Source organism: Ictidomys tridecemlineatus, chromosome 5, assembly GCF_052094955.1.
Source record: "Ictidomys tridecemlineatus isolate mIctTri1 chromosome 5, mIctTri1.hap1, whole genome shotgun sequence".
Lineage (NCBI taxonomy): Eukaryota > Metazoa > Chordata > Mammalia > Rodentia > Sciuridae > Ictidomys > Ictidomys tridecemlineatus.
Window position 1 is genome coordinate 184,984,365 of NC_135481.1, and position 27,802 is coordinate 185,012,166.

At 49.3% G+C, this 27,802-nt stretch overlaps 1 protein-coding gene across 4 annotated transcripts in view; it reads right to left on the reverse strand.

The window, feature by feature from the left end:
• The window catches only part of Ptprt (protein tyrosine phosphatase receptor type T), a 1,029,624-nt gene that overhangs the window by 637,196 nt on the left and 364,626 nt on the right, over window positions 1–27,802 (reverse strand). For all 4 annotated transcript variants that reach the window (XM_078051815.1, XM_078051813.1, XM_078051814.1 and 1 more), the window contains exon 6: window positions 24,331–24,505. In XM_078051815.1, the coding sequence (XP_077907941.1) occupies window positions 24,331–24,505 (175 nt within the window). The remainder of the gene's footprint in view (window positions 1–24,330; window positions 24,506–27,802) is intronic.

Genomic DNA, 27,802 nt, shown 5'->3' on the forward strand with positions numbered 1-27,802 from the left:
AAAATGCTTCTCTTGTTTCCCTTTTATCTAATTTCTTTCTTTTCTTAGCCTACCAGGGGGTCAGTCTAGTGGATGCTATTCAAATAAACAGCTGCAAAGGGGGAAAAAAAAGAAAAAGAAGAAAAAAACAACAACAGAAAGGAACTTGTCTGTTGCTTGTAATCAAGGGTAAAAATAAAAGAGGCAAAATGAAAATTAAGGAAAATAAACAGTGATCAAGGCTCTTCTTTCCCTGCTTGCCTGGGGCGTCCTGCTGTGTGTCCAACAATGGGGGGAAGAACAGGATGGGGACTTGGGCTCCACTCAGCTCCCACTGCGCACAGGGACAGAATGACGCCCACAACAGACCTGAGTTAAGGGGCTGGGGAGACACGACTCTCACAGCCCCCTTCTCCCACACAAAAGTGGAGGCTGTGGCTGAATAAGGAGGGAGTGGGGTGGGAGAGTAGTGCAGGCAGAGGAGATGAGAAACTGCATGGAGAGGTACTCATTCCCTCAGTCCTCAGGGCCTGGCCTGGCCTGCATGAGATGCCCCCAGGGTAGATGCCTTCACCATGGCTACCTCCTCTCTCCTCAAAACTATGGGCTACACGCAGGACTGGATTCTAGCATTTGGGTTCTAAACTGAGATTTCTGCCTGGACCACTCTTGGCAATGATGATTAGAACATGATTTTCGCTGAGGACACACGGGGATGACAACGTCTCCACATGCCCAGCACCCTGCACTGTGGCCCTGTCGGGCAGTACCTAGTCGTCCCAGTGGCTGGATGGTGTAGGTAGATCTCTCCCAATTTTACAGATGCGAGAGTCCCAGATGATGAAAATGTAATACCAGGCACACGAATCCATGTTTACTTCTTCAATGCTGACAAAGAGAAAGGCTGACGTACCCAGCGTCGTTACTCATCTGGAAGGCGGCAGGGCCTGGATCCTACTTCTGGTCTGACCTGGAGCCCACACATTCCACCCCTGTACCAGCATGCTCAGATAAAAGGGGCAAATCAGGCTTTCTGACGCCTTGCTAGAGATGGGGCCCCCAGAAGGGAAGAATCATGGCAGAGGTGGGAAGGGCTCTGAGAAGCTGCCTGCAGACACAGTTGATCAGCCACAGGAAACAAAGGCAGAAAGCAACGAGGCAGGAGCACCAGCAGCTGGTGAAGGAATTAGATCCAAATAGAATGAAGAAAAGAGCCGGGACGGGGGTCCAGGTAGTCAGAGGACGGCCTCAATTTCACCCAGAGCAGGCGGAGGATGGAGTCAAGGGAACTATTTGAGAGGAGGAGTTCAGGATTGTTGGAGTCAATCTCTGAGAACTTCAGAAATTCCCAGGGAACCCTGAGGGTTCAGCTCAGGCTGCAGTAGACACAGGTGTGTTCCTCTGGCAAGGAGCCAGAGGCACCTCTCTTCCACCGAGGGAAGGTTGACTTCCAATTGCTCCCAGCTGCACCCTTCCTTGGGTACTGTCTCACCCCAGGTCACATCTGCTTTGTTGGGGACAAGGGGATGTGGCCTACAAAGGCCTGGCCCTCTAGTCTTAATTCAGGACAATGCTGAAGGGCTGTCCCAGCTCCAGGCTCCACCAGGATCGCCTGAGCCCTAAGGTCATAACTGCACCAAGAGTCAGCTTCTCTCTGTGCCCAGTCCTGCCTCCTTCCCTCTGCTACAGGTGTGTCTTTAGGGAAATTTCTTGAACAAACCTTCTATTCCCAACTGTCTCAAGATTGTTTCTTCTCATGGAAGCCAATCCGAGATCCCCCCAGGTCTCAATGCTTCCCCCTGCTTCCTTCAAAGAATTTTCTGGAACACCCAGAATCCCTGGCAAAGATGGGAAGGATGAACAGGTGGTACAGACATCTTCATCTGACCTGCAAGTTCTGGCCCCTCTGCCGTCCAACCAGACTCCTCCAGGCTTCCACAAACTAGCTCAAGATTTCCACCCTGGATCTGGCACCAGTGGTTCAGCGTACTCTAATTACCCAAATTTTATTTGAGTCTTTGCTGGGGCTGTCACTTCATCCAATTAAGTGGAGGTTACAGAAGGATCCACTTGTCATTACAGCAATTCCTCCTTGTGCTAAATGCTTCCAGAATCTTAATAAGATGATCAGAAAAGATGGCTTCTGTAGAGATGGTAGTATTTCTCTTTCACAGAGACACACATGGGCAGGCCCCGGAGCCTGACAGGCACTACCCATGTACAGCAGCTACATAAATTAGACAGGCCTAAATAAGTCACACAGGAGACAGGGATGGAAACAGAATACAGATGAGGCGTACCACCGGTCGGGCACCACAGGCAGAGAGGTAGGAAACCACGTTGCTTGGGCGGCCTGGTGCAGCAGCAGAAGTCTTGAGTCTTGCCAGCCAGGAAATGCAGACCTGGTGCCCCAGCCCTTTCTCCAGCTGGTGGGAGGACTTCCAGGAAGCCCTGCCAACCCCTACTGTAAGAACCTGAATGATCTGACCCTGACTCTCTTTCCAGCTTCCACGTGGATGGCAACTTCTCAGGACTCCAGGTTTTTGATCAAATGTCACTTCCTCCAAGAAGGCTCTCTCTGCCCCTTCCCAAAGTGGGTCTCACCACTTATTCTCTATCACTCTGTTTAATTCTGACAAAGCCCAAATCACAACTTGCCATGCTACATTAGTCTATTAACACTTGCAAAGTTCATCTCTTGTTACAGAATGGTGCTAATAGGGTAGTAGCTGTAGCCATCTGTGGCTACTGAAACTAAACTTTAATTAAGATTAAATGCAAATTGAAGCTCAATTCCGTGCTCACGGTATCCACATGTCAGGCACTTGACAGCTGTAGCTCTCGCACAGCACTGATCTGGAATGTTCTCATCACAGCAGAGAGGCCTATAGAACAGTGCTGGCCTACAAAGGCTTTGACCAACCCCTGTATTCCTGGGACCTACCATAGGGGCTGACTATATAGTAGCCACTCAATAAATATTTCAGTCTATGAATGACAAACAAACAACAAACATTTTTAAACAGAGTTATGCTTAAAAGAACAACAAAGTTGGGCATGCTTGTGTCTGCCTGGGGAAGCTGAAAAAAATCCTCAAAGAGGCGGGGGTGACACCTAAAGTAAGCCTTGAAGGATGACTGTGAGAGGAAGGGGAAGGAACACAGAGAGAACACCCAGGTAAGCACCATTCCATGCTCAATTCCAAGGTAAAGGCGGAGAAGGACGGAGAAGGACGAAACGATTGCATGGCCTCATGTTTAGGTGCCTGGCAAGTTTCTTGTGTGGCGCAGAGTTGGGATCAGAACTCAGGTTTCTTTTCATTGAAAGTCTGATGACCGGGGCTCATGGCTGAAAGATTCGCCTCAGGCTACAGCATTTAAATGTGAGCTGGTAAAGCACACCTTCAAAAAGTTAAGAAAAACGTACCTCTTTTCAAAATTCAAGATGACAAAAGAAACGCAGATGTTCATAGGTTTTTAAGCAGGGAAAGATCCCTGTACTCCTCGGCCAGCCTCTGCCTGGCTTTAGTGCTGCAGACAAACTAGCCTAATAGGTGGCACAGGACACCAAGTACTGATCTCGGGATGGATACATAGGAAAGCTGATCTCACAAGAAGACGGCTGGACAGGGAAACGCCTTGAGACAACCTGATACGGAAGCGGAAGTACCTGTTCCCAATGGGGGCGCACACCTGCTTCCAAGAGCTCGCTCCCCAGATCCGGGATTTACAACCTGCCTCCATGTGACGTCTGCATGCTGACATCTGCCTGGAAACAGGGTGACTCAGCCTCAGGAAGCTGGGAGGGGAAGGGACCACAGAGGGAGGAAGGAGCAGATCTTTGGGTTTATGTCCCCTCAGAGGACCAGAGTTCACTCTATCCTGAAAGACGGGCTCATTTATACAAGCAAACAGATCAGAACAGCATACAGGGAGGAATTCCCACTGCAGGCATGCCTGGCTCTTTCCTTTGCCTTGTGAAGATAAAAGAGAAAAGAAACAAAAGACTTGGAGCATGGAGCTGGTGGGAGCCCAAGACGCTGCTCTGCAGGCATCACCTCCATGGCCCCTCTTGCTGGTGCCCTCTTGGAAGCAGGGCCCTGGGTCTCTTAATGGGAAGATGGAGGTCGAGCTGGAGCTGGCTGGGGAGCTCATTAGCACCTTGCCAGAGCCAAGGGCTGCCTGCCTTCCAGGAGGCATTTTGAACTCTCACTTAGTTTGCTTCCTTGAAATCAATATTAAGCCTTTGCAGTTGCTCCATCTCCTACCCTCCCTCGCAGCTGTCAGAACCTACAGGCTTCTAAGGAGAACCCTTCAGGTTGATCAACACGTGTCTTCAGTTCCTAGGAAGCAGCATTCGGTCCTCTGGGAGAAGCAGGAGAGGAGTGTTGGGAGCGGGGATCCAGGTCTCAGCTGGGTGATGGGGTAACATGGGCAGGAAAGGACCTCAGTAGCTGCAGGTATTCCTGGGGAGGTCCTTTCCAGTGGGTTCAGGGAAGGCTTAGGAGTCCTGATGGGATCTAGACCCTGCAGCCAGGTCTCCCGCTCAGTCACAGGGCCACAGGTATGCTATATCTGAGATGGATTTCCTTAAATGATTCCTTTGCTACCTGAGCTGGCTTTTAGCTGCCGTACCTGTGACCATTATAGACAGAATAATGTTAGTTCCGGTAATCCCCAAGCCTCTGGGGGACCCTGAGCCATAAGACTTGGAACTGTGGTCCTCGTGGGCCTCTGGAACCGTAAGTCCATGAAGTGCTATAGACCCCAGTTCTTTAGGTACAACTAGCCAGAAACCAGTTCCTCTCTGTAAGGTGAAGAAGTATGAAAAACCATTCTCTGTCCTTCCAAACACCAGTGAAAATCCAGGAAATGGAGTCCATTCTTGCTTCCAGATTGTCTCCAATAGCAATATCCAAGCCCAATAAACTGATGCTATTCTTAAAGGCCCAGTGACCACAATGTGTCAGAAAGCTGATGCTGCCAGCTGCCCAGGCTTAGTAGCCTCAGCTTGTCAGGATTCTAGAAGAAAAGGATCTAGAACAACCCCATATGTAAGGTAAGGTAAAAAAATGTGTCTATCTCAGAAGAATAGCCATCAGAGTTATCTAAGCTCTAAGATGTAGATCCACCTTCTAAAGTACTGTATTAGTCAGCTTTCACTGCAGTAACAAATAACCCCCAAATCTTAATGATAGACACAGACACTTTTTTGCTGAGGTCTGTGGATAAGTTGTGGCCTGGCCACGATGAGTTTAAAGCCGTTCTATATCCTCCTTTTTCCAAAGAACTGGGCTTAAGGAGCAGTTCTCACCAGGGCAGATTCTTCTCAGGATAAAAGTAGCAGGTGAGAGAAGAAGCGGAAACAAGCTATCTCTTAAACCTGGTTCTGGGAACTGGTGCACTGTTCCTTCTGCCCCAAACAAGTCACAGTCACATGGCCAAGGTCAAAGTCAAGGGGGCTCGGTCAAATTCATTCAAGAGGTGCACCCTGACCCTGAGGTGGACTCAGAAGAGCGAAACTTTGCTGAACCACTGCACAATCTTCTAGAAGTACTCACAAGGACTAGGAAGACAGTAATGCTTAGTAAACATTAGGAATTTTCAACATTGGAATCATTATTAGTAACAGTGGTTGGGAGGGGTCACTGGAGTTCAGAAAAGGTGGGGGCAGATAAGGTACTGCTACTGGAGAGTGGTCCCAGGAAACTTCAACCGCTCTTGCTGGGTTAAGACTGGCCCTGAGAATTAAAGGGGTCAGTGGTGAACAGGGGAGCAGGAAAGGCTTCAGCCAGGCAGGTCTGACCTTCAGCTGTCCTTGAGACCAGCAGGAACTGGAGGAGGTGGCATCCCACGGAAAAAAGATCATGGTCCAGTGAGGAATTAACCCCAGGCCCCTCTGACCTCTAAACCTAGATAAATCCCCACTCCACCCTCAACAGAAGGGAGAACATTTTGAAATGAAATTGATTTCTTTCTACATATTTTTCTTACAAAAAAAAATCTCTCAATGTTTATTTTTATTTCTTTTAGGCTGAAGCTTAACTCCAAAAATAGACAGTCTTTTTCAGTAGCCCTGTCATTAGCAGTTGCTACAAACACCATGTCTCCCCCCTCCCCCCCATGTGGAACTTCAGGCATCACACTTGAAAAGAGCAATTAGAACAGAAGTCTCCTGAGAATCAGAATCAGCGGTGGCTGTATTCCTGGGGCCCACAGTCTCCCGAGGGCATGGCCAAGAGCCATACCTGCCCCGGAAACTCCCTGGACCACTATGGAACCACCAGCATTCTGGTGTCTGTTGTCCTGTGTGCCTGAAAGTGTGCTGTCTCCAGGCAAAGATGGGGCCTCTCATCCTACCAACCCCACTGTGTGTCCTCCTTACCTGGGTCATTTAAACTCTCTGAGTCTCTGCTTCTTCCCCTACAAAGTGCAAATCATAATAACTGTGGGTTATTTGTGGGCATCCTCAGCATTTTGTCAACATTAAAGAACTGTTTGAGTTCATGAGGACAGCCACCAACTGAGTTCCTCGATACACAGTGATCTCGGACAAAAAGGGATGAGCCGGGTACAGTCTAGCGGGGGCTCCTGCCAGGCAGCCAGAGAGTTGAGGGCACCCGACATAGTTTATGATGGTGGAGAAGGTTTCCAGAAAAGTCTTCCCTAGAGAAGAAATGCTGGCCCTGAGCTCTGAAAGGGCAGACAAAGTACAGAGGACAGAAGAGACAGAGTGCAAAGGTGTGGAGGCTGACCCCAACCACTTTGGCCGATTTCCAACCTGGGCCACTAGGTAAAGATCTGGAAGAAAGGAGAACGTGAAGGGTTGTGCCCGCCTTCCCAAAGAGGCAGGAAGTCATAGAAAATGATGTGGCCTTTAAACAGCAAATGCCCACTAAATACTTTTAATTTGCCCAGCAGCAGGGATGCACAATGAGCTGGCACAGTCCTGTCGCTGTCCACATGGAGTCCAGATCTAGGGAACGTGACACATTTGGTACACGATGTGGAGTCACCTTGGATGGCAAGGGAGGGCAAGGCATTAAGAGAAGGGCAGGAAGCAAGCCCAAAGACAGGTCATGTGAGAAGTGGCCAGCAGGGGCCGGGGGAGGCACTGAAGTTGGTCTGGCATGGCTGAGAAAGGGGACGCTTGGAAAAGGTGTGTGGCTGGAGACACGGGGTCCACTTGGCGGATGGTCCCCCTTTTGTGTGCACTAGGGCCACTGAAGGGGGGGGCTCTACCTAACAGAAGTAGACAGAAAGGACCTGAAAGAGGAGAAAGGGAAGCCCTGAGGAATGGAAGAAGGAAAGCAAAGAACAGCCTCCCAGCGTCGGCCTATCACACCATGTCTACTCCCTCCTCCCAGGTGAGTCTGTGCCATTGCACCTGCCTGGGAAGACGCACACCTGTACTTCAGCATGAATAAAGGTGTCTGCATTCTACAGAAGCAAAGGCACGTAAGGACAATCCAGGAGGAGTGGGGAGAGAGATTCCAACCCTGTGTCCCCCCAGAAATATATGTTGGGGCCCTGACCCCTGGTACCTGTGAAGGTGACTCTATTTGGAAACAGACCCTTGCAGATATAATTAAGCTAAGACAAGTCACTCTGGATGAAGGTGGGCTCTAATTCAATTACTAGTGTCGTTATAAGTAGAGGGGCATTTGGATGCACGTGCGCGCGCACACACACACACACACACACGAAAAGTCCATGTGGTAAAAGGGGTAGGGGTTAGAGCAATTAGGGTCTACAAGCTAAGGAACCCCAAAGAGTACCAGCAAGCACCAGCAATGTCATGCCCAGGCACCCCAGAAACACTCACCCAGAAGCTCTTCAGAGAGTGGGAGAAAACAGATTCTTCCTCGGAGCTCACTGAAAGAGCTAACCCTGAGAGCACTCAACAGGGGGTGGTAGCTTGTCATGGCGGCCCTTGGAAAGGAGCATAATAGCAGACTGAATGTGGATCATTAGCACCCTTAAGGGCATCAAGTTGAAGGAACCCAAAAACCACATTCAGAGGTACCCAACCCCATGTTGTAGGAAGCTGTGGGATGTTGGGGGGCAGGGCCCTCCCAGGAGGTGGCTGGCATCAGCCCTGAAGGTGGGGAGCTGCCCGCTCCTTTCCTGACCACATCGTCTCACTCAGACCTCGTGACCCACCCAAGAGGTCGGTCTCACTGTGCTCACTTTGTAGATGGGACAACGGGGTGGCAGAAGCATGGAGACATGCCCCACTCCCATGGGGTAAGTGCAGAGCTGGGATCTGAATAGAAGCCACCCTGTGGCCTTTTTATGGGCCACAGAGTCACACAAAGGCAGGCCCTGTCCACACACGGCCTATTTAGAGTTAAAAGCTGCATTTTTAACACTCTCTAAAATGATCTCATTAATTTGTTTCCCTCTGTTATTTTCCACTAAAATGCATATTTCAAAATAGGAGAAACCCTGACCCCTATGTCCCTTGGGTGTTTCTCTGTGACTGGGAGACTCTTGGGACACAATGGCACTTAATAAATAGGTACCTCAATGACCATTCAATTAATAGGGGCATTCAGAGACTGTAATGGTACAACACAGGTATATATTTCTATTACGGGTTAACAAAGTGATAAGTGGTACTAATTTCTTGCTGTCCCTGGTCACAGAACACTCATAGGAAGATGGTGATGCTGTACATTTGCACGGGTCCCAGCCCTGCATCCAGGTATCAGGGTCAGGAAGATCCACAACCAACAACTCCACTGGAGTGAGCAAGGCCAGAGCTGTTCCCTGAATTCTGGATGTCATGGAGCAGTCACAGGTAATGAAAGGGAGACCTTGGGAGCAGAAGCCACCAGGAGTGGGGGACAGAGGTTGAGAGAGGAGGAAGAAGGAAAAGGAGCTGTTTTTCGGGGAGATATCAGCACCAGAGGAACTGCCAAGCACGGCGGGGGTGAGCTGAGTTAGCCCCTTGTGACCCTTGATCACAACAGTAAGGTGACAAGAGAGAGCAAAGGGACAGAGCTGGGCAGACGTTGACAAGAGCAGAGAGGATAATAAGGGATGTGAGAGAGGAACTCGGGGAAGCTAAGGCACAAACAAGAGCATCTAAAAGGGACCGAGATTCTGAGGGGCAGACACAGATGGACAGCTTAGTTCTGACCATGCTCGGCTCTGAAATGGCCTTCTGTCAGAGCGGAATTCATGGCCGCAGAATCTTAAAGTAGATCTTTCTCATTGTTTTTTAAGTCTGAAACCAGGAGACGGGAAGTGCAGGACACAACCTACCCATCAGCCCTCACCCTCCATATGGCCCACTCCCTGCCCTCCCGTGTGGAGCAGCATCTGCCAGGGGAGTCCCACCTGTCCCTGTCCCTGTCCCATTCTGTTTGAGGGGAGGGGCCCCTGCACCACACTCTTCTTGGAGGGCCTGGCTCCTCATGCTCTGGCCACAGAATTGGACACATGACTCTGGCCGTCAGTCACATGGGCCCTTCGCCGTCACACTGAACGGAATGGCTGGGCTGGGTGCGGATGCTCCACCCTGTCAGGGCTGGGAAGAGCCTTTGCTGGGACCAACACTCAGACATGGGGAGAAGTCAACTCTCCTCCTCTTGAAGTTACGAAACTGGAAGGTGTGGATCCAGAGCCCCAGCCCCCCTACTTGCCCGCAACTTGCCCCTGAGCATGTAAGAGAAAAAGCTCAATGAAGAAGAGAGGAGAAATGGAGAGAGGAGCCTGGGCCTACCATGGAGCCTCGGGATGTGACTTTACCAGGCAGCTTCATTCCTGCACATCCCAAAGGTCCACGCCCCAACCTCCCTCTGGGGCTCTGTCCAGTTAGACTTGGGCTGAGTGACATGGCTCCCCCTGCTCTGAGGAGCCCTGCTGAGTGCCCCTGGCTCCCCGGGTGTGGCTATGCCAACTGCCCCACAGTTTTAGTGGGACAAGAGGGAGAGTGGGGGTGGAGATGTTCAGACCCAGATAGGATCCAAGGCGGAGGCCAGGGCAGGTCCATGCCACAGTGAGATGGGGCCCTGCTTCTGAGATGCAGAATAAGGCAGGGGAGCACCCTGTGTCTGCCAGAGGGAATGAGGCCAGACCCAGTAGAGAAGAACTGGCAAGTGGGCTGGCAGAAGAGAGCCGTGCAAACAGGGCCCAAGGCAACTGCCTGCTGCCAGTCTGCTCTGTCTCAGAGGCTCCAGGAAGGGGAAAGAGGGCGGAGCCAGGGCAAAGAGGCTGAGACCAGTACCACCATCAGGAACATCCCGATGGGGTGGCCAGAGCCTGGTAAGAGCAGGGATTCCCCACAGCCCCCTTGGGGGCATTTCCAATTCTGCACCATAAATTCCTTCTATTGCCCCAAATCTTCAAATGTCTGCTCCATCACAAAGAACTTTAGTGTGGGGGTGGGGGGAGAGGAGAAAGGACGAAGAAACTACAAGGAAAGAAAGCTGAGTTCCAAATTCAGATGGTGCAGATCAGACGGAAGGCTCAAGGAATGAGACTGAAAATTGGCGGGAACAGAAACCAGAGTTAGAAGTGATTGTAAGAATACAAGACTCGAGAATATCCCAAAATGTAAGAGACAGATAACTCTTCTCCCGGCCTTAAGGGGCAGGATCATTGGTGGCATTCTGGTTGCAGATACGTTTGGGAGTTGGGGATGCGCTTCTCATATCTGGTCCAAGGAACGTCTAGCATGGATGCTCTTGGGAAAAGGCAATCAGCGTATCATGAGCTGCCTTCCATGATTTCTGGTGACAGTGAGGCAGTCCACTGATGCCATCAGAGACCAGGAGTCAACCAAGAGCCCTACAGTCATAGCTGGATAAGAGAGACTGGGAACAGAGATGGCTCCCAGCCAGGGCATGCAGATAGGACCCTAGACACAGGCAGCACCCAGAAAACTGAGATGTGGCTCAAGGCCTGGGAGGAGGGGACCTGCAGATTCTTTCATCTCTGCTTGCTGAAGAAATCAAGAGAGCCTGGGGTTCAGCAGTCACACCCAAGGTATCCACAAGGGTCACCTTTGTTTCCAGGCCTGCAAGCTTGGCTGCTCACTGTGTGCATTAGCCAAACTAGAGGGGAAACAGTGAGGGAGAAAAAGGGGGTGGTCAGCTCACAGGGATGAGTCATAAAAGAAAAGTCATGGGTGAATACAGAGGTGCCTGTGGCCACTGTGCCCGGGGAGCAGGAGCAGCCTTGAAGGGGTCCAGCCTTGAAGGCATCCAATGAAGCACCAGCTAACACCCCTTGCCATGAGTCCAGACTCAGCAAACCCCCTTCCAACTCCCACAAAAGGCAGAGTGGGGGCAATGACACTCTCCAGCTGCTGTGTGTGTCTGTCAACTACACAGGAGGCCAGAATGAGGTTTTCAAGCCATCAAGACAGGAAGGGGTGGTGTGATGGACAGAGCCTTCCTGTGGCAGCTCCATCTCCCCACCCCTGTGAGTTGGATGGAATCATGGTTGGTTCCGATTTTGCTCATTCATATCACAGCCCAAAGGGGTCAGTGGATGGACAGGGGTGGTAGTCAACTCTGCACCGTCATTCAGGGACCCAGGCTTCTATACAGAGAAGCTGCCTGCCTCTGCACATGGTCTCCAATATCTCAACAGGAGCAAAAAAGAGGAGGCTCACACAGGGGGCTTCCATAGTCCTAGACTGGGAGGGGCACACATCATATTGGTCTTACCTGCAGGCAGAGGGCTGGGAAGTGTAGCCTTCCTAACCACCCAGAAGGAAAAACAAATGTCACAGAAAGCAAAGAATATTGTCACACAAGTCTCTGAATTTCTCCAGCAGTGACATATAGGCCCCATACACTGAGTCCCATACTTCATTTCAGAAAATCTGAGGCAAGTCTGTCATGTTCCCCTTCTTGTAGAGGGGGAAAGTGAGGCTCAGTCACTCGCAGAGTTTCATTCAACAGCAAGAAGTGGACAGAGCCAGGAGCCAAATAAAGCCACCCACCACCTCCCCATAAGAAGAGCATGCTCAGAAGCCTGAAGACCCAGTGAATCATTCCTGACTTGCTGGGGCCCCTCGGCTCCTCGCTCCCACTCATGTGTGTGAGATCAGAAGAGCAAACCATGATCAACTCCCACAGGAGGCTCCCCCTCACTGAGAGTAGACAATCAGCTGCTCTGCCAGTCACTGCCTGCTCCCTGCCACCAGGCTGCATTCCATCAGAAAGGAACAGTCTCCATTTATCAGGTGGAAAGTGAGTCACATCTGCCCCTGGACACACACAGAAAGCCCCTGATTAATAGTGAAAGACTGGAACAAACACATTTCATCTGAAAAGAGAGGAGGCCAAACTCGAGCCTCCTTTTCCAGGTCTAGGAAACCACGAGAAAGGAGGAGAACCATAGGGATGGGGCAGGCTGGGGCAAAGCTTTAAATAAGAAAAAAAAAAAAAAATTCCACCTGCCCAGGTAGTGAGGAAACAGAGGTTTCACACTCTTCAAGGAGCCCCATGATTCAGCAGAGCTACGTCATTGGATTCTTGTGCTATTTCAGGAAGGCACGGCTATTGTTAAAAAGAGGGAATGAGTGAGCCACACCTGCACAATACTGCCATCTGTTTTGACGTATGAAGAAGCTGAGGTCCTGAGAAATTGTCACTCTAGTCTGAGGAGCTGCAGAAAGGAAGGGACCTCCCTTCTCCACTAACCTTCCCCCCGAACCCTGGTTCTGGACCCTTGGGTCAGGATGAACACATCTGAGGCAGGGGAGACTGTGCACTTTTAAACCTCACCAATAACATACAGTGAGAACCATCGCATTCTAAGTCACCCCAATCGCTGCTGAGATCCTGCTCTACAGCATTTGCCTCCTGCTAATTGCTCCAGTTTTGCTTTTCAAATGTTTAAATGTGTCGTCATGATTTCTGCATGAGGATCATTTCTAAATGATGGGCGGTGCTTGTTTTTGAAGTACAAAGCACTCCACTCCGCCTCCCTTCCCTATAGCACCCATCCCCAGCTGGAAACACTGGGCCCCCATTTAGAACTCTGGACTCCACTGGGAGGTGAAAAGATTTGGGCCAAAGAGGTGGCATGCTGGGTGACTCTGGATCCAGGGACAGCTCCCATGACCAGGGTAGGCTGATGTGGAATGTGCACTTGGACCTGCCTCATGCACTGTGTCCTACCTGACCAGGGGATCACCAGTCCTTGGAATCCTAGTGCAGAAAGACCCTCCTTTCTGCATTGGGCTTGTAACTCATCGCTGCCAGCCTCTACCTGAGCTCCCACAGTTCCTCAGATCATGGGCCACAGCCAAGGCCATCCCTAGTCACCCCTCCTTTTTTTGACATAAATACACTATGTCTGCCCTTATCTGTCCTGGAATTTGTGGGTGCCATATCAATAAATACAGATTGGGGCAAGACACTATTTTTAAAAAAATCTTTGAAAATTCAAGATCCCAACCAAAAAGATAATTGAGCGGCTTTCCCATTGTATAGAATTTGGAACTTTGAGCCTAATATCTGCAAAAAGGGAAGAAGTATCTTCCTGTCCATTTCTAAGTAGGCTAGAAAACAACTGTTTGAGAGGTTAAGCCCAGAGAGGTTGTTAATGGTATTCTTGATCTAACTTGCAATAATAAGACTATTAGCTGCTATAACAAGTAAACCCCAAGACACTGTAGCTTAACACAATAATAATTAATTATTGCTTAAATAACAGTCCTGCTTAGCTGACAATTTTCCTCCACAAGGTGATTCATAGTTCCAGGTTTGTTCAGTCTTTTGACTGCCACCTCCCAGGAGTTTGGAGTTCTCGGCTTCCCGCCAAAGAAAAAACGGGAGAGAGAATGTGGAAAATGACAACCTACTTTCTAAACGCTTTGACCCTGAAAGAACAGGCAGCAGTTCTGTTCACCTGCCTCTGACAGGAACTAATCCTGGGACCCTGGTGAGAAGAAAGCAGGCTGGGAAATGTAGTCCTGGGTTACAAGGAGCAGCCTGATACTCAGAGGCAGGCATGTTTGGTGGGCGAATCTCTGCTGGCCTGACACTTAATGGGTGTTTCTCACAAATTTCAGCACTGGAGAATTAGTCCACTTTTTTTTTTTCTCTAGATCTCCCCAGAGAGTGGGAAAATGGAAGAGGAAAGACCCAGGTCATCATTGAGAATAAACCAGAAGTCAAATGTCAGCTTTCCAGATAGGGAGACTGAGCTCGGACAAGCTGAATCACTTTAGAGCCACATCATCAGCTCTGCCCTCCTCCCACATCTCAGGCTACACTTGTCCAGAAGGCCACAGGACAGCAGAACACTAGGGCACCAGGATAAAGAGGTGTCCCCAAGGGGTTGTCTGGGCCAGGGCTTCTCAGTTTCAGAGAAAATGGCCTCTGGGGCTGGATCATTCTTCACTGCTGCAGGCCGAGCTGTGTACGGTAGGATGTCTAGGAGCATCTCTTGAGCCCCTGTTAGGGCCATCAAAACTGTCTCCAGACATTGCCACGTGTCCTCTGGGGCCAGGGGAATGGCCTTCAATTCCGAGGCCCTGGTGGAGACAGAGGTTCCAAGTTTCAGAGGTGAATTGGGCTCCAGTGAGGGGTCAGAGGCAGTGACCGGAATGTCCTTCCAAAGAAGGAGCCTGTGGCTTAGCTGAGCCTGAAACTTAGGTTCTTAAAGACAATATTCCATGTACATCTGCCACAGAAGAAAACATCATGGAAAATTAGCACCAGGAGCCTCAGAAAATAGTGTCCCTTGGGAGTAGGAAGAGGGGAGGCCTGGACCGTGTGATTCTTGACAAAACCCAGTAACTGGGCTTCAGCATCCTCATCTGCAACCAAGAACTGTTGATGCAGACTACATAGGAGCTCAGGTGCAGACAGCCGGAGCAGTGCCGGGTGTGAGAGGAATGATCCACAAATGGTGGCTCACTGCAGCCACAGCAGCTCATTGCACAGACCCAGATCATTCTTCCATTTGAACACAGGAGGGTAATGTTCCAAATGAATGAGGATTTAATGCAATTGCCGTTGATTTAATTTCCAAATGCGTTAAAACTGTTAATGCAACACATCAGCATGCAGCTGATGAAGTAGTCAAAATAATTCAAGGAAACCAATACTTGTCAGGTTTTATTTATCCACATTTACGCTTCTTTAAAAATAAGCTGGTCTTTGTGCCTGTATAGAGTACAATATACATAGATATATCCCGGTTCGCTTCCCCCACACACATATGTTCAAGTTAGGTTTCTCACTTTTCTCCCATCTGTCATTTCTCTCTTCCCAAGCAAAGAGGGGAGGGGGGTCGTTATTGAAAAGTGAGGTAGTCAGAGGCTAAGGTGGGGCAGCTGGTAAATGTGGGGATGACAGAGAGCGATAAAGACATTCAAACTCACAGGGAACTTTGTTAGTCTAGAATTTCCATACCTGTGGCCCCTCTCCCAAATCGAGGGCAGTTGACATCATTTTGTTCTGGTTCATAATTAGGAAGTTGTGGAATATTTTCCTAACTCATATGGCTAATGTAGGGCAGAGCAAGGATTTGAAAACAAGACCAATGGTTTATAATCTGCGATCGTTTCAGTTACGGCAAAAGTGATCCAACTCATTAATAAAAGTTACAACTGTCAAAAAAAAAGGGGGAACCCAAGCATTAGGATGCGTTCCTACAGATAATGAATCCTGCTGAGACGATGCCAAGGTTTCTCTGCTCTGAAAGCCAAGGTCAAGCATGAAGAGCAGTGGGAGGTGGCTGAGCTGCTGTGAAAACGGTCAAACTTTCAGACAGGGGTTGGGGCAGGACTCTTGGGAAAAGAGGTAGGGTCACCATGAGGCCAACCTTCCCATAAAAGGACTAAGGAAGGCCCAGAAAGAGATGATCCTCATGGCCACATGATGGCTTGGGCAGGTGGACCGAAATCCCAAATTACAACCAAAGTAGGTCAAAGGAAGGTCATAGAACAGGGAAGGACAAACTGACAGCACCCACAAGTCGGGAGAAGAGAATGAAGGAAGAAACACGCTACCAGAAACATACAGCAAGAGGCAGCTGTGAAGGAGACAGAACTTCCTCAGAGGCAGGAGGAAAACCAGAGCTCAGACAGTAATGAGAGACTTAGGAAGGGAGGAACGGGAACTGATCAATTAAGGTAATAAGCATATCCATCACCTTAAACACTGCATGGTGAAAACATTCGAATATCACGCTACACGCCATAAAAATGTAGTTATCACGTGTCAATCAGGAATATATTTAATTCAAAGGAAAAAATTTAATACAAAGGAGAGAATAGTGAGGGGTTTCCAACGTGGGTGCACGCTGTGGAGGGAGGACCTGCAGGCTCTCCATGGACACAGGGCCCCTCAAGTGACATCTCCATGCCAGGTACCCCCTGGTGGCTGTGGACTAGAAGGAGCCAGATGTACAGGCTCCTCCCTATGGGAGCTGTGTTCTAGCAGGAGACACAAGCCAGGCACTGCTCCAGTTCAGATGTGGGATGTCCTCCCAAGGGCCCAGGGTGGCACTTTGGGGAGGAGGTGGGAATCTTAGGGGGTGGGGCCTGAGGCAGGTCCTTAGGTCCTGGGGGCCATGCCTTTGAAAGGGAATGTGGACACTACCCTCTCCCTCTTCCTCTTCTTCTTCCTGGTTATGACGTGAACAGTTTGCTTCACCTGTGCTCCCCACCACTGCCATCTAGTACACCCACCAGAGAGCCCAAGCAACACACCTTCCTGATCTTGAACTGCAATTTCCAAAACTATGAGCCAAAATAACCTTTTTTTGACTTTATAACTTATTAGCTGAGATATTTCATTGTAGTGATGAAAAGCTTCACTCACACATGCACCAACAAATAAAAATGAAACCAAAGTATAGTACAGAGTCACAGAATTCCAAGGTGTAGGGTTGGAAATAGGGGTGGATGTTCTTTTGGATAAGTGACCAGGGGAGGACTCTCCAAAAAGCTGATGTCAGAGTACAGACCAGAGTGAACAATACAAAGGAGTCACATAGTTTTCTAGAAGAAAAACATTTCAGGCAAAGAGAAAAAGAGAAAGTGCAAAGGTCCCGAGGTCAGAACAAGCTCAATGGGGTTCAAAAAGCAGGAAATGAACCAGTGTGGCTAGAGAAGGGAGAGGACAAATACAGGCCTAGAGGCCAGGAATCAAAGAGAAGAGAGAAGCCAGATCTAAAGTCCACGGTAAGATTTGGTTCTGAGAGTGACAGAAACTATTGGAGAATGCCACAACTTAAATTACTTTCAAACTGTCACTCAGGCTGTTGCATAGAGAACAGACCTCGGTGGGACAAACTGGAGCAGGGAGAAGCTGGACCAGTCACGCAGCTGAGAAGACGGGGCTTGATCCACGCAGTGATCAGTACACTGGGGCTGTGGGCCAAACCCAGTCCTGGGCCTGTCTGCACACGGCTGCACATCTTCACTGCCTATTCCTATGGCTGCTTTTGCTACAAGAGCAGAGCTAAGTAAGTAGGTGCAGTGGAGGCCATTAGAGCCACAAAGCTGAGGATATTGACCATCATGGCCTGGACTGAGTGTGCCAACCTCTGGTCCAGGGTGGTGGAAGGTGGCACCTACATGGACTTGGGAGGTGGTGATTGTATAGGGCAGAGGTCCAAGGCCAGCCCAGCTCTTCTGCCCCGATCCTGTTCTCTGACCACTGAGCTATGTAGTCCCCCAGTCCCTGTGGCTTCTGAGGACAAGCAGAACAGGAATCCCATTCAGAGGGAGTTTCCGAGTACCCCAGTGGCCGTCCAAGCACAGTGCTCATGGTGGCTGCTGGTTTTGCCTCTCCCACATGTGCCTGGCCTCACAGCTGCTCTGAGGAGGCAGTGGTCAGAAGCCTTATCTCCCGGAAGGCCATGGATGCTGCAGGGCCCCTGTAGTAGGAGGTTGTGTCCTGCCCCCGTCTCTTAGGCCTTCCTGTGTGGGTGCACGGAGGCCAAGTTCCAACTGTCCTATCTCAATTTCAGTGGCCATAGACTTTCTACAAAGCCCTAAGAGAGGCCCCCTGTGCCATCTGCAATAAGACGGTCATGCTAGGAAATCAGCATCCCAGGGACATCCTTCAACCAGTGACTGGGCTGGGCGATGGGGCAGTAATAAGTACTCCAACTTCCTCATATCCCAGAGATCCTCAGGAGGACCAAGTTCAGATGCCCACAGTGGACAGTGGCTTGAAAAGGCCCCCTTTACTGGATGCCTCTCTACATCCTAAATATCTCACATTTAAACCCCTTCTTAGTCTGCTTTTGAAGTCCCACTCAACCCCCTGTCCCCCTTATCATCACTCCTTTTCCAAATACAGAGCGTCCATTTGACCCCAGCAGCTGCCTGGCGATGGCTTCCCATGCTGTCCCTACTCATGAGTCTTCCCAGGTCACAGGATCCGGCTCAGATGAAACCACTCATAAGCCCTTCCAGACTTTTCCAGGTGCATCAGCTGTTCCATCCTCTGTATTTCCTCTGCTCACATCAACTGCAGAACCGACCATACTGGATCTTTTTGTGAGACATAGGAATAGGAGGAGAGAGGGGCAGGCCTAGCTCTGCCACTTGTAAGCTGTGTGGCCTTAGGAAAGCTCCTCGGCCTCTCTGGGTCTCCAAGCCCTCATTTGTGGGAGGGAGATGCTACATCATAGGGTTACCGTTAAGGTGAGTAAGCTAGTGTGGCAGGAGCCTGACAACCCCATGGCCGGGCAGTATAGGTTTGCCCTTGTCCTCCTGCTACAGCTATAGCTTATCACGCACCTGACATGGGGGTGGCTTCAACACACCCTTAGGAAGCAAGTGAATACAGAAGGAGGGAGTCAGACTTTCAGGCCACTGCATCCTTCAAATCACGAAGGAACCAGACTCATGAGTGAGCAAAGCAGGCCAAGTTAGAACAGTGGTCATCTGTGGAGCAGGTGCATTCCCTGCTGTCCCCCAGGAAGCAGGCTCCTGTGGCCCAACCTGACCCAGCTTTAGATTTTCCAAGTTGAAACAGAAGATTTGGGAAAAAAAGAAAAGGAAACAAGAAAAGACTCTGAAATGTAAGCAAAGCATTTCTGCACCTGAACTCAGCCAATGGGCTGGATTAGACAGCCTCAGTCCTCTTTCAGCAGAGAAATGGCTTAAGGTGATGTCAATTTTCACAGAATGGGACCATGTTTCTTTAAGCCAGGACCAAAAAAAAAAAAAAATGGACACTGTCTTTGGGCGATATACCTTAATACTAGTAAAAATATGATTGTTGGTATCTACAGATATGTTTTTTGTGGGTGCTTACCTGGTACTAGGATCTACGCATATGTCAACTGTCTCCCTGTCCTAGGACCAGTTAGCAAGGTCCATCCCATTGTACAGATGAGGAAAGTGAGATGGAGAGGAAATGCATCCTCAGCTGAACTCATACAGGCAGCTGGAGCCAGGCCTGAGGTTGAACTTCAGTCCTACAAGGCCTACAACCGACCCTACCAAAGTGCCTCAGTGGGACCCAGGACAGAATTCCAATCAGAAGACCTGCCGATCGGCACAGTTTTCCTGTGCACCAACCTCTAGCACGAGAGTGATGAGCACGTGGCATGTAGCTGAATGGAGTTGGAGGATTCATTTAAAACTCACCACCACCACCACTCTTGTGAATCAGAAAATTTTCATCAGGATGCAGCTGAATGACTTTGGTTAAAGATATCCACGTCCTTGAGTGGAGCTAAAACACCTTGAAATCGAAGACACTCAGCAAACCAGAAACGGGGAGAGAATAAGTACCCTCGTGAGCACTGGCCTGGAACAGGTAGGTTGAGGGGCTGGGTTGTCGACTGAGCGAAACCTCAATTACAGAGTAATCTAACATACACCCAGGTACATTATCACAACTCCATAAACAGCTCTTCAGAATTAAGTAATTTCAATTTGCTTTCAATGCGGTCTGTCGCCCAGAGAATTTGATATTACCCGACTCAGGTTAGGCGGCACCTTGCTTCCGAATCCTCTGTCTTTGCCATCCCAGAATGGCACGTGAGCCACGAGCCAGCCAGACATGAACACACCTGTGTGGCGAGAGACAGGGACCCAGCCTGGGCCGCTGCTGCTCAGCTGAGCACGAGTACCTGCTGGGGCAGCTGTCCCGGGGCCTCCAGCTCTTGGCACCCCTGGGCACTGAGGGGCCCTGTGACCTCAAACACAGCATGGCTGGACTTCTGAATGAATGATGCCAGGGAAGGCTTGGCCCCTGTGACCAGATGGCTGGAGACAAGCAGGACCATCTAATGAGCTCTCCTGACAGGTCAGTGGTAGCCACGGAGGGGACCCAGAGAACTCTGCCTTCCAAGACTCCAGGATGTTCCCAAGTCCACATTTGTCTATTTCCTCCCTCCCTTTCCTTACTTTCAGGATCTGAGCAGTTTGCATCACTATATGGGAAGAGAGCACAGGCCCCACCTTGCAGAGGCCTTAAGTGGTTTCTCCAAGGCCTCAGAAGTGCTAAACAGCCCCTGGGCCAGACGTCCTGTCCCACCCACAGAATCCACCACCTCTTTACCTCCTTAGCTGGGAGATCCCACCTGCGTGGGCCATTTATCTGACGAAGACGTCGGAGTCTGGCCACCAAGCACTGTTTGGTGAGCTCCTACACCTGTGGTCGCACTTAACCTTCAGGACCCCGTCTGAAATGGGGAGGGAATCCTGTATCCCCATTTCCAGAGGAGCCAGTGGAGGCCCTGAGGGGTTGATGTCATGTTCAAGGTCACACAGCCGGACAGGACGGGACCAGGATTCAAACCCAGGCATCTCCTGGAGCTCTCTCTGCTGAATTGGAACCCAATGGAAGAAACCTGCGTGGAGGAAAACCACGCAGGGATGATTTTCTTTCTGTGATGCCCCAGAGTCAGCCAGGGGCTCCGGCCCTCGGCCCACACCATCTGTGAGATGCAGAATTCCATCAGCGCTCGAGAGGAGGAAATGCGGGCCACAGCCCATCCCCTAAGACCCTGCTTGACCCTGGAGAATCCTTTTTTTTTTTTTTTTCCCAGATGATCCTCCTTTCTCAAAAAAGATTAATGTTTGTTTTCCCCTTGTTTTCATTTTTTTAACAAGGGTAAATATTAAAGTGCTGAGGCTTCCTGGCTCACAAAGACCAAAGCTCTTAGGAAGGAGAGGAACCATTCTTCCCGAGACAGGCTCCCCTATATGCTCTCCACGGCTGTCTTCAAAAGGGTGCTGGGCACACACACCAGGGTGGCAGGACTCCTCTGGTGATTCCACTTCTGGATGGCACTACTCCTCCTTTTCTTGCTTTGCTTGGCTAACTAGAGCTCTCTCACTGTGTGCGCGTACCTGTGTGTGTGCATGCGCATGTGCGCGCAGGGAAGGGTTAACTGTATTTCTCCAGGAACCTGGAAGTTAGCCAGGAATAGAGGAATTAAAATGGCAAGTTTGCTACAGCGGCCCAGGGACTCCTGGCATGAACCCTGCCTGTTATCTGCACCCCTTGGACACTGTTCATGACATTGTGTCACCAGGTACCAACAAGGCCACAATCCTCAAGCCTCCAAGGGATGACCAAAATAGCATGAGCCAGACCCAGCTGGACCTCAGCTCTGCCCCTTAGGACTACCCTCTGTTTCTCCACCTGGCTGTACGGGTTCTCTGATCCATAAAATGAGTTGAAATAAAACCAACGTGCACCGCTGCAATTAAGATAAAATGAGATAACATATGTGAAGGGACTTGTCTACATTTAAGGGACCGAGCTCATGGCTCATCACCAGCTGAATATGAAAATGTAGGGAAAATAGGCACTGGAAACAGTGCTATCCTAGGCCAAAAACAAGGATGAAGTTCATCCGGGTATGATAAAATCTGGGTAGCAGCTTACAGAGAGCGCCAACCCACCCCTGCCCAATGTGAAGTGCCACCCAGCACATCCCTTAAACTGGAGGAACAAGGACTGTCCAGAGCAGCAATGACCACTGGATCATACTGACAGACCTGGCCAGTGCCCCTGGGTCCGGTGGCAGCACTGACCACTCCCTTCAACTGAGGCTCAGCTTGCAAGGCCAACAAAGGATGAATCACTGTCCGAGTGGACACCTCTCCAAGCCGAGGCAGTGATGCCGTACCAGGTCCCATGCCCCAGCAGCCTCTGGGCATGACTTCCCCCTCCTCCCACCCAGCCACTGAATGGAGGGCGGCGTAAGGAAAGCATAAGGCTCACACTTTCTGGTTCCGTCTGCCTGTGGGAAAGCTTCCAAGTGCAACACTAGCTCCTGTTCTCTTGGCCCTACTCTCTTGTCTCCAACTTTCTACCAGGCATGTGCAAAAGGGCTCATGGACCGTGGCAAACCTAAGAGAATATCACCGTATTCTCTCAAGGGGCTCCCAGTCTGGCCTGGGAGGGTGGTCAACAAAGAGGCATTATAAGCCATGCAGGGGACAGCTCAGGAAATGACATAGTCACTGAGTACTTGAATGGTCCGCAAAAGCCACTCTGTCTCACAAATCAATCTTATGGCAGAAAAAAAAAAAAAGCAAAGATATGAGCCTAATGCAATCAAAATGATGGCTTCTTTTATATATTAATGGCACTTGATGTAAAAGAATTTCAAGATGATTTTTTTTTTGTACTAGTTGTTTCGTTCACGATGGCTTAATTTGTTGATCTTTGGCTAAAGTGTTTGTGACATTATGGTGATGAAATGAATGCCTGCTGAGGCCAATAATTCACTCACTCGTCCATTATTCCACAGATGTCCACAGTCGAGCCTTCGGAGATGACTGCTGGTACAGGCTAAGAGAGAGAAACCACTGGCCAGATCTCGGGGTTCAACAGATGCAGAATTTATGCCAGGCACTGAGCTAAGTGGGAGGACCCAGAACAAAACTGATGATGTCCCCTCCTCTCACAGTTACAACCTGAAAGGCGATACAATAAAATAACCAAGGGAAACTCCCATAGCGGAGGGGAATAGGGAGTCGGCGTGAGGTGACAGAGGCCGACCTCTAAGAGGAGTCAGAAAAGCTTTCTGGGAGAAGAGGACGTGACATTTATGCTGAGACCTGAATGGTGACACACCACCAGCCAGGTGAATATCCATCTGGAGGCAAGATGGCCCGGAACAGAGAACTCAGCATGCAATCCTCGTTCTGGAGCCGGCCAGGTGACCTATCAACGGCCAGGTGACTCGTCACACGGGGACCAGCAAAGACAAGTCAAGGTTTTTACGCCAACACATGCTTCCACTAAGAAAACCAACTCCAGAGCCTTCCAGGGATGGATCGATGTTCTTTTTCCCTTCAAACACACCAGGTCTCTTCCTACAACTGGTATAATAGAACAGCTTCATTATTCCATTCTCTAAATTATGCTATATTGAAATTTTAATCGGTGAGCATAATATTGGTAAAACAAGTACATTCCTACGCCGTTGTTGCTGGTGTAAGTTGTCAAACTGTTTTTGTTTTGTTTTTTTTTTTTGCAAAAGCAATATTGCAACACAAAGAAAAATCCATAAAGATGCTCATATTCTTTGGCCTTCCAATGCTACCTCTGGGATTTATCCTAAGGAAAGAATCTAGTTCAATGGAATCAAAATGTTGTCTCCAGAAGAACTGCATTGAGGTGTTAATTGTTGTGCACCCAAAGGAAAGGAAAAAACAAAAACACCCAGAATTACCTCAATGACTGCAAATAGGGGGATTTTAAAAAGAGGAAAGTGCATTTGGTGTAATATTACATGCCCATTAAGCAATAACAGCACAGATTACACACAGCTTCAAAAATAAGCAGGATGCCCAGTTTCTAGAAGCAGAAAAGAAAATAACACGTGTATTTTAATGGAAAGCATGTAAACGATAGATCTCAAGATGAGCAAGAAGAAGACAATTGAAAAGAATCAAATCAAGGCCAGTGGGGTATGGGATTATTTATTTCAAAAGTCCTCCCCAAATATTGTCATTGGGTCAAATTTTCAATTTAAAAAAAAAAAATCCCTGAGTAACAACCCTACAAAAACACGGCAATAGAATATCACCAAAGCGCAAGGACATCTGTTCGTCACGACTTAAGTACAAAATAAAGCCAAAGCTGGAGATGTCCTCTGTGTTCCATATCCCACGATCTTTCGCATATGCATCCTCGAGGCGACAGTCAACCTTGAATAATGATGCATCATTGTGTGAGTTGGCAATAGCGCCCGTTATTCTTTGTGGGGTGTTAGTGGAGGGAGGGGGAAGCAAATGGAGACTCCTGTCTCTGCTACCCACTGAGGGGAAAGGAGGTAGCAGATGGTGGGGGGGCTTTAACTCCTCAGCAGCACAGGGCTGCTATAGGGCAGAAGAGGCCCAGTGTCCCCACCACTTGGGGTGGAGGTGCAGGCGGGTGGCACTCACCTTTCACGATCAGCTCCGCGTAGTTGGACACACCGGACCCTCCGTCTGAGCGGATCACACAGCGGTACTTGCTGACGCTGCGCTGGGCAGTGTCTGCCACACTGACTGTCGCTGAGAAGCGCCTGTGGTTGACCACACGGGTGACCATGAGGGCCGTGTCTCTGCCATTCCACTGCTGCAGGACAGAGGAAAAGAAAGACGGGAGAAATCAGCGTCACAGAGCTCCCTGGTGACCTTCAGCGTGGCCACTCCCTCTCACCCCATGCCGGGGGTCCAGCATGTCCCACTAATGTCAACCGGTCTCCACCCTGGTTTGTGCTAGGGATCAGATCCAAGGATATACCTGGCTAATGAGCTGATTCCAGAAGAGAGTTCCCTGCTGGGAAGAAAATGAGGAGGGTGAAGAAGACAGAAGAAGAAGAGAAGGAAGAAGAAATCCTTCCGTTCGCCTCTGCTCCTTGCTCAACCTGCATGTGGCATTGGCCATAGTCCTTTAGCTTTCCTCCCTCCTACGTCCCTTCATCCCTTAAGCAGAAACCACTGTATTCCCCCACAGACAAGTTTGGGTAGATAATGAAAACCCAGCCCACGTGGAGTGACCCAGCCCCACAGTTGGCAATCTGCCATCCTACCTGGAACCTCTGGGCACCACCTGTACCATGCTGTCACTATGGAGAAGGGCCTTCTCAACACCTCCCCCTTGGCCACATGTCCTTCCCTCTGAGTGGAAAGCCCTGTCTCCCTAGGAATGCACCAACTCCCTTAAAACCCATGTTCAGCTCCCCACCATCTTAAGTCAGCCCCCCTGTCACTCACCATCTGAAAGCCATCCAGGTCTTCATGGATAGCAAACTTTCCATGCATCTTTGACTGTGAATGCCCCCCACTGGAGATTTGAGTCCCCCAAAGGGAACCAAGTTGGAAAATACTTCAAAAATCAAGGTAAATAAATATGGACTTTCATCTTTAGCATCCTGAGATCTAGATGCAATATTGTGAGTTAGACTAGGACTCTCTCACAGTCACAAGTTATGGTCACAGGGAAGGCACACACGCGTGTGAGAGCAATTTGAGGGAATGTTTATTAAATACCTAGTACGTGCCAGACCCTGAGCTGGGTATTTTTCTACAAGCCTCCTTTTTAATCTTCACAGTCTTGTTTGAGGTGTGTATTATTGCTGCGCTTCTCAGAAGAATTCAAATGTCAAAGAGGTTAAATAAATATGTAGAGCAAATAAGTCCCTCATCCAGGCTTTCCAACTTCAAGTCAAGAATTCTTTTCTCTAAGACCTTTTCCCCACTCCCGGCCTTAATTTAAATTTTTTTTCCTCCAAGTGAAACTAAGCATTTTAATTGTCTAACTGGATTCACAGGGAAATCTGGTGATTTATGCTTCCCATGCCCTGAGTCTTCCCGGATGTGATCTTCATGGCTTCCTGCACGGCGTCAACAGTCGCAGCATGTGCATGACCTACTTTCCTCCACGTTATCTTTCAACCTGACCCCCTCAGTGACATGTCAGGACAGAGATGCAGGAGCAGGTGCAGCTACCTGCTCGGCTGTGAAGCCGACCTGAGCAGTGATCATAAAGGCAGGAATCATGAAGGAGCCCCGACCCCCACAGGAAGGCAGCTAGCAGAGACCTGCTCAGGGCCAGGCACGGAGACTGCAGGTCACATTTCCCTTCTTTTTATTTTTTTTCTTCACATTCTCCTCAAACATGCATCACCCTTACATTAAAAATAATCAAATAAATGGTATGTTTCAAAAGACATGACAGTAGGAGAAGCAGCCATGTCCCCCTCCCACACCAGAAACTACCTAACATGACCAGGTGAAATGCAATGCAAAAGGAGGGGTCATCAGGTTGAAATGGCCATCCAGCCTCCCCACGCTCGATCCGTGTTTGCAAGAGATGGTGCCACTTGGATTCAAATAGGAGAAGCCACCAGATGCCATGGGCAACTTCCCTTCTCACAAGAGTGCAATGAGGAAGGACCAGGAGATTCTGGCAAACACCAGGAAGGCGCCTTGATTTGCAAAACAGATACAAAAAGGATGGGAGGGCCTCAGAAGAGATGGGTCACCCAAAGGAGCTATCTTTCCCATTTCTGGACAAGGCACTGTAGGCCACTGTGGGAGGTACAGATGAATGAGTCAGGACGCTTTGGGGGATATTTTTCAGCCTGATTTAATTATAACACCATGAACACGTTTCCTTTCTTTTTAAAGCTAATATTGAGGACGCACTATTATGTGCAAAGGGTTTTAGATGCTTTTGCATTTACTCCTCATGCAAACACCTAAGGTGGGCACACTTCTGAGTGCCATCGTATCTGAGGATGCTGAAGCTCAGAGGTGTAGAATGGCCCAGCCAAGCTGGAGAGCTGCAGAGCTGGGAGGTGGATGGAGGGTACTGGCTTTGGAGCCTGCCCTCCAAACTCCGTGTGTGCTGCTCTAATCTGCCCCATCACCCGTCTCCTTGCGCACTCTGATTTCCAAAGGTGGGACAATATGTGCAAAAGGTGTGACACCAGGGTCCACCTATTTGCCACCAGGTTTTTGACTAGGGTAAGAAAAGAGGGTATAGAGATAGGAATGCCACGTCAAGGATGATTAATTAATTAAGTGAAACTGCACCTGACTCAACCATCAGCCCATGAAGCACAGCTTGTGAACAGCCAAGAAATCCCGGAAATCAGTAAGGAGAGACTGAGTGTGATACCCCCACGTGGGCTCCACAAAACATGGCGTATGCAGGGAGAAGATAAGGAAAAGTCCTAAGGGGGGGTGGGGAAAGAAACCTGAAGGAGCCAGGGAAGAATGGCAGAAAGAAACTGGGACATTTGGAGAATTTCCCATGGCACTGGAGGTACAGAGCGGAATCAGCATTTCAAAATCTCAAGACCTGGAGTACGGGCTTGAAAAAATAACCCAATGAGCAAAGATGGCAAGAACTGGAGGTGGACAAATTCATTAACAGAAAACAGACAACTAGCTACCACAGAGGAGCGGAGGCTCCTAAGGAAGAGAGTCAAATGAACAAAATGCAAATCTGGTGCCAAAATGCATTAGGTCACCTTTCTGGACTAATGTGAGAACTGAATCTTCAGACCCAAATGGCAACTTGATAAGCTATATGGAAACCCACAACATTGAGGTTCACAAAGACACTGACTGTTAAGGATAAAGAGAAATACAAAACTTTAGAAACAAACAAACAAAAAAAAAAAACAGTGTACAAAAATCTGAAACCCAGCATAATACTCCTTTTTGTGCATTGTTTCCAAATCCAAAGTGACCTCCCCTGGATGTGACTGGCCCACCAGTGGTCACATGTGGGTTCCCAGGAGGCTATAGTCAACTCAGCTCTCATAAGAGGACAGGGACAGAGCTAGGGAAAGACAGGGCAGGGGTTGCTAATACAAAATAAATGAAGATAAAACACCCTGTATGTGTAACCTTAGGCAGG